The sequence below is a fragment of the Berghia stephanieae genome, chromosome 12 (genome assembly GCF_034508935.2).
Source record: "Berghia stephanieae isolate SIO BIC M18660-M18661 chromosome 12, UCSD_Bste_1.3, whole genome shotgun sequence".
Lineage (NCBI taxonomy): Eukaryota > Metazoa > Mollusca > Gastropoda > Nudibranchia > Aeolidiidae > Berghia > Berghia stephanieae.
Window position 1 is genome coordinate 35,455,765 of NC_088371.1, and position 13,987 is coordinate 35,469,751.

Sequence of the window (13,987 nt, forward strand, 5' to 3'; positions counted from 1 at the left end):
CGCTTTACAAGGGATCCCTGGTCAACAGCAACATTTAACATGTAGGACGGGACATGCCGCCTGTTAGGCGATATTACAATTAGGTACACCAAACCAAATTTTGAGTTAAGAAAAAACCAAAAAGTCTATGTTTCATCACATAGTACTCAATTTTCTAAGAAGTTTGATACCAAAATGAGCCCTCTAACTCAATTATTAAGGAATTTACGCAATATTGAAGATTCGAAAAATATGCGCCTTCGCGCAACTTGCTCCGGTGTCAACTTTGCGCTATTGTAAAATGAAAAGTAATCAAACCACATACCTAAAACTTGCTAGACAGACAGACAGCAACACAGGGAACACGCCTATTTTTTTCCAAGCATATTAAAGAACTTTATTTTACTTTTAAAAGGTCTTGAAAATGGCTCCGAAGCCAATTTCACATAAAACGACAAGGGAGGTAAAAAAGAGCAATTTGAACGATTTTAAAAAATTCATTAAAAAATAATAAAAACATGTACATATTCATGTGATACATCAAATTAAAGTTCATTATCCATACAATGACAAAATGTAAATAGCCAAAGTATGCAAGCCACACATTGGTCATTAAAGAACATGAAGCAAGACTGAAATAATGAAATCACAAAAATTTCACCTAATAAAAAAACTCACAAATATGCAAAATGTCAGGATATACAAATAAAACACTTCATACGTACAGCATGAATAACGTACAATTCAGAAATAGTATGATCTCCTTAGTAAAATAAATTAGATAACTTCAGCAGCTTCAGACTAAGCTATGAAAATTGAGAGAGAAAAATAATCCGAAACCGAGAAATCACAACAAAAAAATGCACATTAAATCATTAATGCTTGAAAAAGAAATTAAACTCAATCAGGCTATATAACTCTTCGCTTCTTTGATGGGTTCTCAATGTCACCAGAAACAGAATTTGATTTTAAAAAAGACTTTAAAGCATCCAACATAAAATCAACATCACCAAATCTTAAACTCCTTCCGCCCGACATACATTTATGAAAACGTATTTCACTCTTCAATATATCTTTTATCTTTGTCATTGAATAATTTTCAACTCTAAGCCTGTCAAATAAATCAATTACATCTTTATCTGTTCGACAGGGCCCACCGTGTAATTCAACATCTCGTTCAACCTTGGAAATATTCTCCATATCCTTTATCTGCTTATCAATCTTCTTCTGTTGATTCTCTACAAATTTCAATCTTATATCATTATCTACTTTATCTTTTAACATCTTACTCTCATTTCGCATTTTCTTCCCATGCTTTCTAGCTACTTTGAACATGAGCCCTTGCTCTTCAACAGACTTTTTAGATAAAAACGATATTGTTTTATTGCGTTTGACAGCATGAATGGTGGACCGATTATGGAGTGATGCATTTCTCCTTTTACTAATGTCATAATCGAAATCACCAAATGCACTCTCACCAACCAAATTTGTAAGAGGACAATGGCTCAATGTTCTTTTCATTTCATCACTGACATGAGCATAATAACCATCATTTAAAAAATCTTTCAACTGTCTCTCAGTAACAGAAGAAACATCTTTGCATAATATTTTTAACAAATCAATCATTACAACATTATTAAATTTGTCAATTTGACTATGTACCATATCAAATGCAGGGATTTGGAAAAAGGGAGAGCATCTCCAAAAACAGATGTAAAAGAAATATCAAGTAATTCAGAGGGATCATCAGCCCATTTCTTAAAACAGTCATGCATCATTTGAACATACATAAAAAAATCAGTATACTTCACTGTATTACTCTTGACAAGAAACCAATAAGGCGAAGTGACTTTTAAACAAAATAGGGCAATACAACAAACCAATGACATTAACCTTAAATCTTGAAGGTCATGAGTACCACTCTTAATCAATAAATTTGGGTTATCATGTAAAATACCAGAAGTGAAAAAATTCAATAAATTGTCATGGTGGAATAAAATAGAAACAGCAGCTTCAAAAAAGCAATTAAACCTGTTGGACTTAAAACTAGGAATGGGAACAACATTGTGAGTATCAGAACAAAAAGTAATCCACTGTGGACGACATCCATTTTTCTGGTCACCCCTGGGACCCAACAAATTACAAGTACATCGAATTATTCTATTTGTCGCAGACTCTGAATCTTTGCTAAAAAATGAAAAGGCCCCATCTTTGTCCCTTCCTAAATACTCATCGTCCTGAGTGATCAACTTTCGTTCAAAAACTGACAATGTCTTTTCAAAGGCAGAACTAATTCCTAATAGAAAATGTGCATTACAATGCAAAAAACTGATCTGAAGGGAATCTCCAAGCTCAGCGTTTAGTTTATCTGTAAATTTATGACCAAAAAGAATATTGGGCGCAGCCCTATCAGACATGACACTAGTAATTTTAGAAAGAATTTCTCTTAAAATAATATCAGGAGAAATGGAGTACACATCTTTATAGCAATCAACTAAATTACTAATAACAATCATAGCAATATCCAAAAGAGTGTCAGAATTTTCAGTGGCAACAGGCAAAAACCCCAGATAAAAGGTTTCCCCACTATCTAAAGTGAACTGATGTCCCACTATCTTTTTCTGATCTCTTGATGTACCATCAAAATGAAACGTAGCATTTTCAGATTTTAAAACATTTTCAACAGTTTGCATATTTGAAAGGACAAAAGCCTCATCACACATGTTTAAAACTGTTTGAGCACAAGGTAAATTTTCAGAAAATACATAATGAAAAATATTGCTTGATACAATATCAATTACTTTTTTTACATTTTTAGCTGAGACACCTGTCTCACAAACTAAGGCGATGACAGCTTTCCTGACATCATCAGAATATTCATTATTTTTAGAATTTTTAATTTTAATTTCAAATGGATTAGCTTCTAAATTTTCATATCTGATGATCTCTTTCTGTAACTCATCTGTAAGGTATTTATTTTTTGACTTCATTTTCTGTAAGGACAAATCTTTCTTATTTAAATCACTGTGTAAAACAGATATAGTTGAGCAATAATCTTTACAAATTTTGTCATGCCCAGCTTTAATTTCTTTTAACTTTAAATCTTTTTTCTTTAATTCAGCTTCAAACTTTTCTTCTAATTTAGACACAGTAACTAAAGCTTTATCCTCAGCTGAACTAAGTTTCTCTTTCAGTCCTTTTACCTCCTCCAGTAGAGAAAATTTCTCCGATTGAATATCACGTAGTGCAGATTCAACAATTAGAAGTTTTTCATTCAAAGACTGAATCAAATGTAACTGGTCATCTTTCAGCTTTGGAGTAGTTGGAGTTGGACTAGATCGTAGTGGGGTGGGTGGGCGAGGCGTAGGGTGCTCTTGTAATGGCAATGATGAAGGCTGTAGATGTGAGGGTGGTTGTGGAGACGAAGAAAGGGAAAATTTTGATTGCAGAAATTGCTGAAGCCTTTCAGGATGTTTGGTCTTGTTGCTCCTGAGTCGTTCATACTCTTTGAATGTTTTTTTTAGGACACAAAAAAGTTTAGAATTGATGCTCAGTAGGTATCCCAAACTACCGCTGTGTGGCAGGCGAATTTGCCGTGATCGATCAAAAAGTGGGGTCTTAATATCTGTCTCTCTCTCTCTTGAATTAAACTTTATTTAATAAAAAAAAGGACAATATTATATTTCAATATCTGCTCTATAAGATGAGCTAAATATTTAAACTATTCAAGCTATGTGAACTTTTTAACAGCTATTCAAAAACGCCCTCATAAAGAGATCCGATTGCAAATTTTCGCTGTGAAAACTGCGTGCCGATCGACCGAAATTCGGGTCTCGTCACAAGATCTGCTCGCGCTAAAAGCTGAACGGACCAACAGCTGTGAAATCAAGTGTGGGAGAATCTCCTTTTAATGCCCTTTCGTGTGGTGTAATTTTTTCGTTTATAAACACAACAAAAATATTATTAAAATTTAACTGAATTTGCTCTATTTTTGAGTGAAAATTTGACTCTCTTAACGGTTAATAAACGGCGAAAAAATTACACCATTAAAATCTGCAGCATTTGAAGGCTATAATATCAAAAATCCAGCATGCTGGCTTGATTCAACAAATAGCGCCATCTTTAAAAGCAAAGCCTCTGTTTCCGCTTTCTCTTTCTTTATCTCCTACTGTCCGACGCGTGAGTTGATAAACTGCCGGTGACCGAGACCGATTGTAAGTTGGAGTAACACAAACGTTTCCAAACATTAAAGCCATCTAGAATAGTCAAACGTATTTCAATTATGGACATGGACTTACTTGAATTATGTGGTAAGTAAATTTTATTGTTTTGTATTTTATTATGATCGGTGTTGGAGTAGATCGAAGCTTTTCTCTATCTTGTCTTATTCATGATACTGTTTGAGTTTGAGTTTGCTCCACTCACTTTTCTGAATTAATGATAATGATAATGTTTGTAACCGCTAGACAACTCGTGTTCATTCATGAAGGCTATTATTATTATTATCGGAGCCCACCGTTCGCTAAGAATGAACGTGTCATTATCACTGCTACTTCTAGATTCAGATGAGAAATAAAATACTGGTCGTGTCAGTGTCAGTGTCCGTCCTGACTACTAGACTGGTGCTTGTGATTGTGAGTCCTACTAGTACTAGGAAATGGAAAGTATCACACTATTGACATCTAAGTCTAGTTGTTTCTGAAATTTAGATTAAACCAAGCTCATTCATTAAGAAATTATTGATAATCTGAGTGCACATTGTTTGATCTAGACGTCTACTAATAATAATAATAATAATAATCTTAACCGGACGGCCCCATTCTTCATCAGGTGTCATCAATGAGTAGTAGGTATCTACTTGTTTGTTTTTCAATCGTTTTTGTAAGATCCAGTTTCAATTATGCCATGATGGAACTATACTATAGTAACTCAAACTCCAGTTTAAATTTAACTTTTAACCTTTTACTGTATACTACTTGGTAGAAGGCTTGTTTTGATTTGATGCTATGGGATTGACTTGATTATGGTTGCTTGTTTATGATATGTTAGTATAGTATAAGATATTTTAGATTTATATTAAATTCTTGAATCCTGCCTATTTGAATTTGACAGTTGAGTTTTGATAGATAGTGTTGATGGTAATGAGTAATCATTTAGCGCGTTGAGCTTGTTGAAATACGGGGTAAGGCGGTGTATAGAAACTATTTATTATTATTATCACATCTTAAATAAGTTTGAACATTTTAATTCTCCATTTTCAGATGACGAACAAATGAGTCGTCTCAGGGCTTCATTTTTGATGAAGGGGAAAGGTCGTAGACCTGCACTGCCACTTGTGCAAGTGACAAACAAGCTGTTAGTCCAGCTTTATCATCTGCGCTTTGAAGCCAAAACGACAGTGTCTGAGGTAAGGTTTCTATGAATATATGACACATCTGTTTTTTGTTGTCACAGGCCACCATTATATTTTTTTGGATAAATATTGTAGTTACAAGTGACTGAGTGACATAGACAAGTAAAAGTCGTGTTTATGGCTCTCTTTATGATATTTAAGCATGCCTGCAACAGTCAGCAATTAGCAATGGGCAGTGTGCTGTTGGTATAATTAGCACTTGTTGAAAAGGTCTTTACTAGGTTAGACAAGACTAGATGTTTGCTATGGAATACAATTAAATTCTAAACCATTCCCGTGTTTTTCTCTCTAGCAAAGTATGTTCATTTTTTCATACCTAATCCTTATCTTTTTAAAAACTTATTGGATTCTGGTGTATTATCAAGGGTTATCTTTTTGTATAAGATTCTATTTTTGTTTTTTTTTGTTCTAATATACTAATGCATTAGTTATAAGCCCTTCAATATTTTTTGGTTATTTTTTCCCTTCTAGGTGGAACAATGGTTCTCCAAGTTGAGTCCAGACTCAAGTTATCCAGTCAACAGTATCTGGCGGAAAATTTTGAAGGTTGTGAAGGCGGCAAAAGGGAAAGATAAAACATTTCTGAATGCACCTGTGGATCTTCACCACATCAGTGATGCCCTCAATGCCATTGGTGTAAACATGACGTTGGAGAAAAACAATTTTAAAAAGACTGTTGTGTCAAATGAAATTGCTGTGGACCTCGGCAATTTTCTCCTGAAACATGGTTATACTTATGGAGACTTCCATAAATTTCTAGAAAACATATCGCCTTCTCCTGTGATTTGCACGAGAGAGAAGTTACGAGGCATGTATCTCGCTGCAGATACAAAGAAGGGGAAGCTGATAAAAAGTATCAGCAGGGACCCAGCAGCACTTCAGGCATGGCTCAGGAAACCCTTCTTTCCCTGTCATCTGACGGAAATTCAATTAAACTCTCCTCCTGCCACAGCCACAAAGCCACCCTCATCATCGCCACCACCACCACCACCCCCACTGTCGTCTACTGTTGACTGGCCAGCACTGAGTCCTCAGCCAACCGTTTTATTTCCTTCATCTGTACTGCCATCATCAAGTCAACCTTCTACTTCTACTAAGATTCTCAGCTCACCACCACCGTCGTCTACTGTTGACTGGCCAGCACTGAGTCCTCAGCCAAGCGTTTTATTTCCTTCATCTGTACTACCATCATCAAGTCAACCTTGTACTTCTACTAAGATTCTCAGCTCACCACCACCGTCGTCTACTGTTGACTGGCCAGCACTGAGTCCTCAGCCAACCGTTTTATTTCCTTCATCTGTACTACCATCATCAAGTCAACCTTCTACTTCTACTAAGATTCTCAGCTCACCACCACCAACACCATCGTCCTGCATTTCTATTGTATCTGGTTCTACCCCTCATCCTTCCACGAATATTAATTCTCGGAATGTGTCCACTTCTACTAAGATTCTCAGCTCACCACCACCAACACCATCGTCCTGCATTTCTATTGTATCTGGTTCTACCCCTCATCCCTCCGTGAATATTAATTCTCAGAATGTGTCCACACCTGATTCATGTTCAGCACCACTACCATCATCGTCATTCACTTTTGGATCTGGTTCTACCCCTCTACCCTCTACATCTGTTGCTACTCAGAATCCAGCCAAACCTGAATGTACCCCTGCACCTATCACTTCTGTTTTATTCCAGAATCTTTTTCAGAGTCCCACATCCCACTTCCTTCCACAATTGTTAATGTTGACCATGCTAAAAAATTATCAAAGTCTGTCTCTTCTAAAAAATTGTTTTCATCTAAAAAGTCTAAAAGTCGTTTCATCAGAATGTAGTATTTTAAAGAGAGAAATTTTTAATTTAAAATTAAAGAACAAAACTTTGTCACAGGATCTTGTTAAATTTAAAAAATCCAAAACTTATAAGAACAATTGTTCCCTGAGGAAAATTAATTCAGATTTAACAACAAAAATTGCGGACTTGAAAATGAAAAATTCTGTCCTTAAAAAAGAATGTGATGATTTACAGAAAGTCAAGTTGTCTTTACAAAAAAATTTGTCTAAGTCAAAGAAAAGATGTTTGTTGTTGAATGAAAAGTCTGAGTCTCTGCATTACACATTAAACATGGTTAACAATCTTGATAAAGATGACAGTAAATTCAAATTGAAATGTGACAAATATAATAAATTTAAAAATTCTGTCCGTATTGCATATATGGCTCTCCAAGGGGAAGCGAATGTGTCTGCAACTAATTGCTCAAAAGTTGTACAAATAGTTGCCAAACATTTGTTTGGACATTCGTTTTCTCTTGAAGAATTACCTTCCTCTTCTACTGCTCTAAATATAATGTTTGAAGGCAATCATGTAGCAAAATGTCAAATTGTTGATGAAATTAAAAATACTGATTGTTTTACTTTTGCATCAGATGGTACTTCAAGACAAAAGAAACATTACATGGAAAAACATATTGTTCTTAGTAGTGGAAAAGCAATTAGCTTGGGTTTTCAGACTATAGCCTCAGATGATGCAAATAGTATGTTAGAACAAATAATTAAAGTTTTTGATGATTTAATTCAAATTAATAGTGACCTAAAGGAAGAAGAAAGAGATGAGCTTTTAAAAGAAATTGTTTATAAAATGAATTCTGTTATGTCCGATAGAGCGGCAAATATGAAACTTTTAAATAAAAAAAATTCATGAATGGCGTAAGAGTGTTTTGCATGATGAGGATATATGTACACATTTTTTGTATTGTAACGCTCATTTTTTGCTTGGTTTATCTAAAGCTGTTGAGAGTGCTGTGTTAGAATTTGAGAGGGATGTAATTAAAGAGGGGGGTTCACTTGGGAGGGACAGTCAGCAAAAGTTTAATCATTTTCAGTCTAGTATTGGTAAAGAAAGTGCAGCCTTACGTGCTATAAGACTAACTGCAGAAGTATTGGGACCTCGGGGGGATGAGAAAAATGGGGCAAGGGAAGAATGGCTAAATTATAATAATATTAAGTCTCAGTTTTGCAGTTTTAGAAGTAATCGTTTCAATAATATATTTGAAAATGCTCATGCTCTTTTGTACCATCATAAACATGTTCTTGATTTTTTAGAAAATGAAGTTTCAGGTGACAATTTAAAGCTTCAAAGTATTGTTGCAGATTTGAGGGATAGTAGGGTAATTTCTTTAGTTGCTGCTATTTCACTGTTTAATCTGACTATCACTGGGCCATACTGGGAGTTGATGAAAAGTAAAATTCCTTATGGGTCATTCTCCTCTTATGTCAAAAAGATTGATGTTATTTTTGAGAAATTTATGTCCATGATTTCATTTGATGAACATGAATTTGTTTCCGTGTTTGATGATTTTTGTTTTGATGACATGTGTACTTTAGATTTTGTGAAGCATGAATGCCAAATTGATTTAGTGTTGTCGGCTTTTAAAGATTTTGTACGGAATTGTATATTGGTTTTAAGGAGGCAATTACATGACTTTCTTGACGGTGGTGTGTATGGTGGTGATATTGCTGTTGATGTTAGGAATATTTTAGATAGATGTCCATTGACCAATTTGACTGGGGAAAGGTTATTTGGGGATTTAGATTATGATCTCAATAAACGAAAAAGGGCCTCCTTGCATTTACGCTCCACACTTAATATGTGGAAGCATAATAAGACAGTTTCTTGGTTTTGTGCTGGGTGGGGTTCCTACCTCCCATAGCGGGCAGGGAGGTACTTGCTGTGTCTTCTATCCCCTCTTATCTGTTTTCCAATTGCTTTCTGTCTTTGTCTTGGAGTGAGATTGCTTGGTTTTGTCCTGACCTTGGTCGGAGTCCTTGGTTGAGAGGGAAACAGTCGAATGTATAGTTATAGTTTTGGGAGATGATATTTTTTTCCTTGTAAATCATCTCTCTGTTATGAATTGTATTATGTTTAGTTTACATATTATATTATATGATTTATAAACATTTGAGTGTGTTCCTCTTAGTTGGGACCTGTGCTTGTGTCTGGATGAGACTTTCAGGTGATCTCAAACTAAGTACTTTGATGGTGTGCTCTTGGAATCTACATCTGTTCCCTATTTGAACCAATTCCCCTTTGTCTTACCTTTTCTTTTGTGCTTTAATTGTAATTTTAGAACTTTTTACTATCCCATTTTCTTCCTTTTTACTGGCGCTTATATGACCGTAATGTGTTGCAAGCGCCGTAAAACCCTTAAAAACAAAAACATTGGTTTTGTGCATTAAGCGAATTTAAACAAAATGAAATTTTAGAGGAAGCTAAAAGGAATTCTGAAAACCTGCAGTCTATTAGTAAGGAAGATGAAGCTAATGTACGTGTAAAAGTTAAGGAAAAGATGAGTGAAAATAAAAGAAAAAGATGTGATAAAATAATAAAAGATAGGCAACAGAAATCTGATATATTAGATGCTGTAATTTCAGATGGTGGGATATGTAAAACTAAAGATCAGTTAGATAGACTTCTGAATATTGGCACAGCTGAAAGTTTAAGAAATCAAATAAGATATAGAAAGGTATTTTTGGGTGAAAAGAATTTAAAGATAACGGGGACCATTAGCACTCTTTATGATTCTTTGTTAAGGTTGATTAATGATGATGAAGCAGATGCATCTTTTTTGTCAACTGCTGTCAAACGAAGTAGGGTTTCAGATGTTGATTAAATAACACTATGAGATTAAATTCAAGCTTCAGTTTAATTACAAAAACAGATAGAATGGACGTTTCAGGTTTCTCATTTGTCAACAAACAGGATGAACCAAACACTATAGATGATGAATGAGATGATGTGGTAGTGCCGTTAAGTTGAATGTGTTTGTTGGTAAAGGGGAAACACGAAACATCCATTCTTCTATCTGTTTTTATAATTAAATTGAAGCTTACATTCAATTTCACATTGTTGTTTATCGCTTCGAGTAGCAACATTTACATTATATTGATTCATGAAATTATGTATCTATTTCCATCACTTTACATTTGATCAGTGACATGCTTTGTTTAAACCATTGTTGTTTCTCATAATTATGTACCTATCATGTAGCTTTTCTGATTATTACATTTGTTTTATTTACTCACCATGTTTAGCGTCAAGCAAGACGGCTTTCTCTATTATTTCAACATTTTTAACACGTCTGAGTGTACTTAAACACTTTAATATGTTTTTTTTACCTGGAAGTTCATATTCATACAGGGAGTCCAATATAATATCTATTTCTATTTAAACATTTTATAAATGCATTTAAAATGTGTATAGTGGAGAGCCAATGATAACCCTTATACTCATACTGATGTTGGGCTATTCGACCATAAGAGCAATATTATAGTCCGTGTTTAAATTAATCTTTATAATTTATAGGCTATGTGGATATGATCAGCTTCCAGAGTCCGCGTATGTATAATCTGTTATTCGATATTATATTGGACTCCCTGTGTGAATACGAACTTCCGGGTAAAAAAAACATATTAAAGTGTTTAAGTACACTCAGGCGTGTTAAAAATGTTGAAATAATAGAAAGCCATCTTGCTTGCTCGCAACATGATGAGTAACAAGAGCGCTAAGATAGGTTTGCCCGGCGTCTGTGCATTTATATGCATTAAAGCGTGTCCTTATACCGTTGCCTTAGATATATAAACTAATATGTGTTAGGGCAGGGCGTTGAATTTTAGGCTGATTGTCTCAGAATATGTACGTATGGATAGGTATAAATTTTTCATGTTCATGGGTTGCATTGGATATTGTATGCTTTTGTGTACTGACTTTTTTGTCTAATTTTTTTATTTATTTATTTTATTTGATCGACTGTGCACCACCAGTAGGTGCAGCATTAACTTCCATTATTGTGTTAGATCGTGGTATGAATTTTTGACTTTTCCCCCCTTTTTGACATATATTTCTGTTGATTTTCGAGAGTTTAAATCTTGATTTCTTTTCATAACTCTGTTTTTGTCATTCTTATTGTGAAAAGGACGTAAAATTTGGATTCCCCATCCCTCAAATCATTTGTATGTGAAGTTTCATAGCTATATCTCATCATTTAAATTTTTTGTAGCGGAAACACTGTTTTTTTCTCAAAATGTCTTCCTTTGGCGATTTCGGCCTTTTTTCGAATTTTGAGACGTAAAATCTCAGTAATTATTGCCTCTATCTCTCTGAAAAAAATTGGGCTTACTGTATGGTGCCAGTTCTAAGGCTCAGATAAGTTTCATGCCTTAATTTAGATTACTGACGAGTCTGCAAAGTGCCGAAGATGGTACATCTGGCGATTTCGGTGAAATTATTTTTACGCGCGTCATGTTTTTTCTTGATTTTGATGCTGTATAGCAACTGAATTATACTAGGTGAATATTTGTTTGAGTACTTTTCTTATTCTCTATGTCCATGGCTTGCGATTGCTTGCAAATTATTCAATTTTGTTATTATTTTGTTTGTTTTGATGCACCTTAAACTTGCTGTTTGGTAGCATGTTCTGTTGGAGTACGAAAATTACAAGTTATTAAATAAATAAAAAATTCGTAACTTTTTTATTTGTTGTCCGATTTTAATCATTTAAAGACTGTTGTTCATGGTTTGACAATCTGTATTTGATGTTCAATTCAAAATAACAGCAGTTTTCTGCAGTTGAAATTTTAGTTTGGGATACCTATGCTCAGTCCAGATAAATGACAAACCCATTGAGCCGTTGTGTTTGAACTTAATCCCATATCCCTCCTGGAAAGTTCAATATCAATAACTAATCCGTTATCGATGTGTTTCAAATCCAGTGAAGATGCAGGCGGAAAGGGCAATGAAGCACGGGTGATGCCAAAACTCGACAACTTATCCGAAATAAAGTTGAAGTCAACCCCACATTCCAGGAACGACAGATCATGCCGTTGCATGCAGAATCTCTGGTAAGCACGCTCCACTGCATGCCTTATCCGTGATCTGTGTGATGCAAGGTCTGGGGATATCCGTAGAAGACAGTCTTCAATCTGAAATCAAATTATTTGAAAAGATGAGACAATGGCAATACAACACAATTTTACATTGTCAATTGTTACCTAACTCTGTACCTTTCTCGTTAGCAATGCTTACTCATATGTACAGTGAATCCCACTAGGCACTGAAATGCACCAATACCCCTTCATATGATCCTCACCGATTTCTTCCTGTAACAAAACATCTTAATCTTAGCCAGCAAAAAAAAAATAAAAAAAAGCGGTCAGAGAACAACTGTCTTGACTTTGCTCACTTCTTGACAATGGATGATCACATGGTAGCTTTGGGAAACTTCTCTGAAAAAAACGTGATTACATATAAATGACGAAATAAAAATATAGTCACCTCCTTCCAAGATTTTTTTGATGAGCAGTTCTCCGATTCCTGCTTCAAAAAATAAAGCTGTACAAGTAACTTCTGGTTCACTTTTATTGGTGGCAAATCTGGTCGTCTACCTCTCCCAGATACCAAAAAGGTATTTTTTAACCCTTGGTAAACATCATCTTCTGAGGAAATATATCAAAATGAAAATTACTAATTTTATCATTAAAATCAAAATCTTCCTTACACAAACATTGAAATAGATACACGTTATTATTATCCCCAATAAATAAAAAATACCAAACAATAATCTGAATCTGATGAATAGGCAATAATTACAACATGAATATGAAAAAAAAAAAAGTCATTTGCCATGGTAATAGTAGCTACTCCAAACTGATTTTTCATATGGAAAACACATCAAATAAAATTGTTTTCCTTGATAGAACTTTTGATTCTAAGAATTTTGATACCAAAATCAATGCTGTAGCTCTTCAATTTCAAAAGTTACAGCATTTCAAATTTTGGGGTTTTACGCATAATTTCCGAATGAGCGGATGGACCGATTTCGGAGCGCAATATTTTTATAAGTTACCGACCCACACATTCAAAAATCAGTAAATCAACACTCTACCACATAGGGAACAAGCTCAATTTTTTTCAGGGTTCTAGTTGGATGGAAAAACCATCATTTATTGCAACAAAAATCGCACCAAGGCCAAAAATGACAAAATCGAAAGGGGAGGTAAAAAATGCAAAATTTAGGATTTAAAAAAAAATTGTAACAAATGTAATTTTGGTGATAGAAATACAGTTTAAACATCAATAAAAAGGTAAAGAACTGCTCCTAAGTGTAAACAACAAGCATCTAGCCTTATTATTAATGTCTAAGAGGGCCATGTCTTCAAACAGGACAATGTCACGAAAAAGTTTAAAAAATGAGATGTTTTCGTAATAATGTAAATCCACAAAATTCCATAAAATAAAGTCCAAACAAATAGTCTATGCAAATCAAAACATAAATAATACAAAACAATTAATACTACAACCTCACAAGAGCAGTTGAACTGGCAAAATATGCAAACCCTCACAGACCAGCAGATAAGAAAATGGTTCAAAAATAATATTCAGGATATGATGTCACACAGTAAAATTGGTGTCAAAACAATATTTAAAACTTGCAGTAAACATTATTAATAACTATAATGCAGGCCATACAATGAGATATGTAAAAAAATATATTGAAAAAATGAAATATTAGATACTACAGTCAACACAATTGTAATAGACGAT

General features: G+C 34.3%; 2 protein-coding genes across 11 annotated transcripts in view; one reads left to right on the forward strand and one right to left on the reverse strand.

Moving 5' to 3' along the window:
- Nucleotides 1-13,987, reverse strand: part of LOC144958297 (protein lifeguard 2-like) — a 51,501-nt gene that overhangs the window by 6,241 nt on the left and 31,273 nt on the right. The window contains exons 11-12 of one of the 10 annotated variants that reach the window (XR_013642394.1): nt 12,719-12,879; nt 11,152-12,366 (exon numbers count right to left, since the gene is read on the reverse strand). The exons of the other annotated variants lie outside the window; for them this stretch is intronic. The gene's annotated coding sequence lies outside the window, so the exon portion shown is untranslated. Of the gene's footprint in view, nt 1-11,151; nt 12,367-12,718; nt 12,880-13,987 lie in introns of those variants that run through there. 10 annotated transcript variants of the gene reach the window in all.
- On the forward strand, nt 3,525-8,102 carry LOC144958296 (uncharacterized). Its single transcript, XM_078890171.1, has 3 exons — nt 3,525-4,289; nt 5,241-5,386; nt 5,864-8,102. The coding sequence occupies exons 1-3, from the start codon at nt 4,262-4,264 to the stop codon at nt 8,087-8,089; spliced, it is 2,400 nt and encodes a 799-aa protein (XP_078746297.1). The 5' UTR covers nt 3,525-4,261; the 3' UTR covers nt 8,090-8,102.

What these genes read in the sequence shown, in the direction of transcription:
- LOC144958296 (XM_078890171.1), top strand. Translation starts at nt 4,262, where the DNA reads ATGGACATGGACTTACTTGAATTATGTG. An exon ending in GGACTTACTTGAATTATGTG is followed by an intron (nt 4,290 to 5,240) that starts GTAAGTAAATTT and finishes CTCCATTTTCAG; the next exon opens with ATGACGAACAAATGAGTCGT. An exon ending in CCAAAACGACAGTGTCTGAG is followed by an intron (nt 5,387 to 5,863) that starts GTAAGGTTTCTA and finishes TTTCCCTTCTAG; the next exon opens with GTGGAACAATGGTTCTCCAA.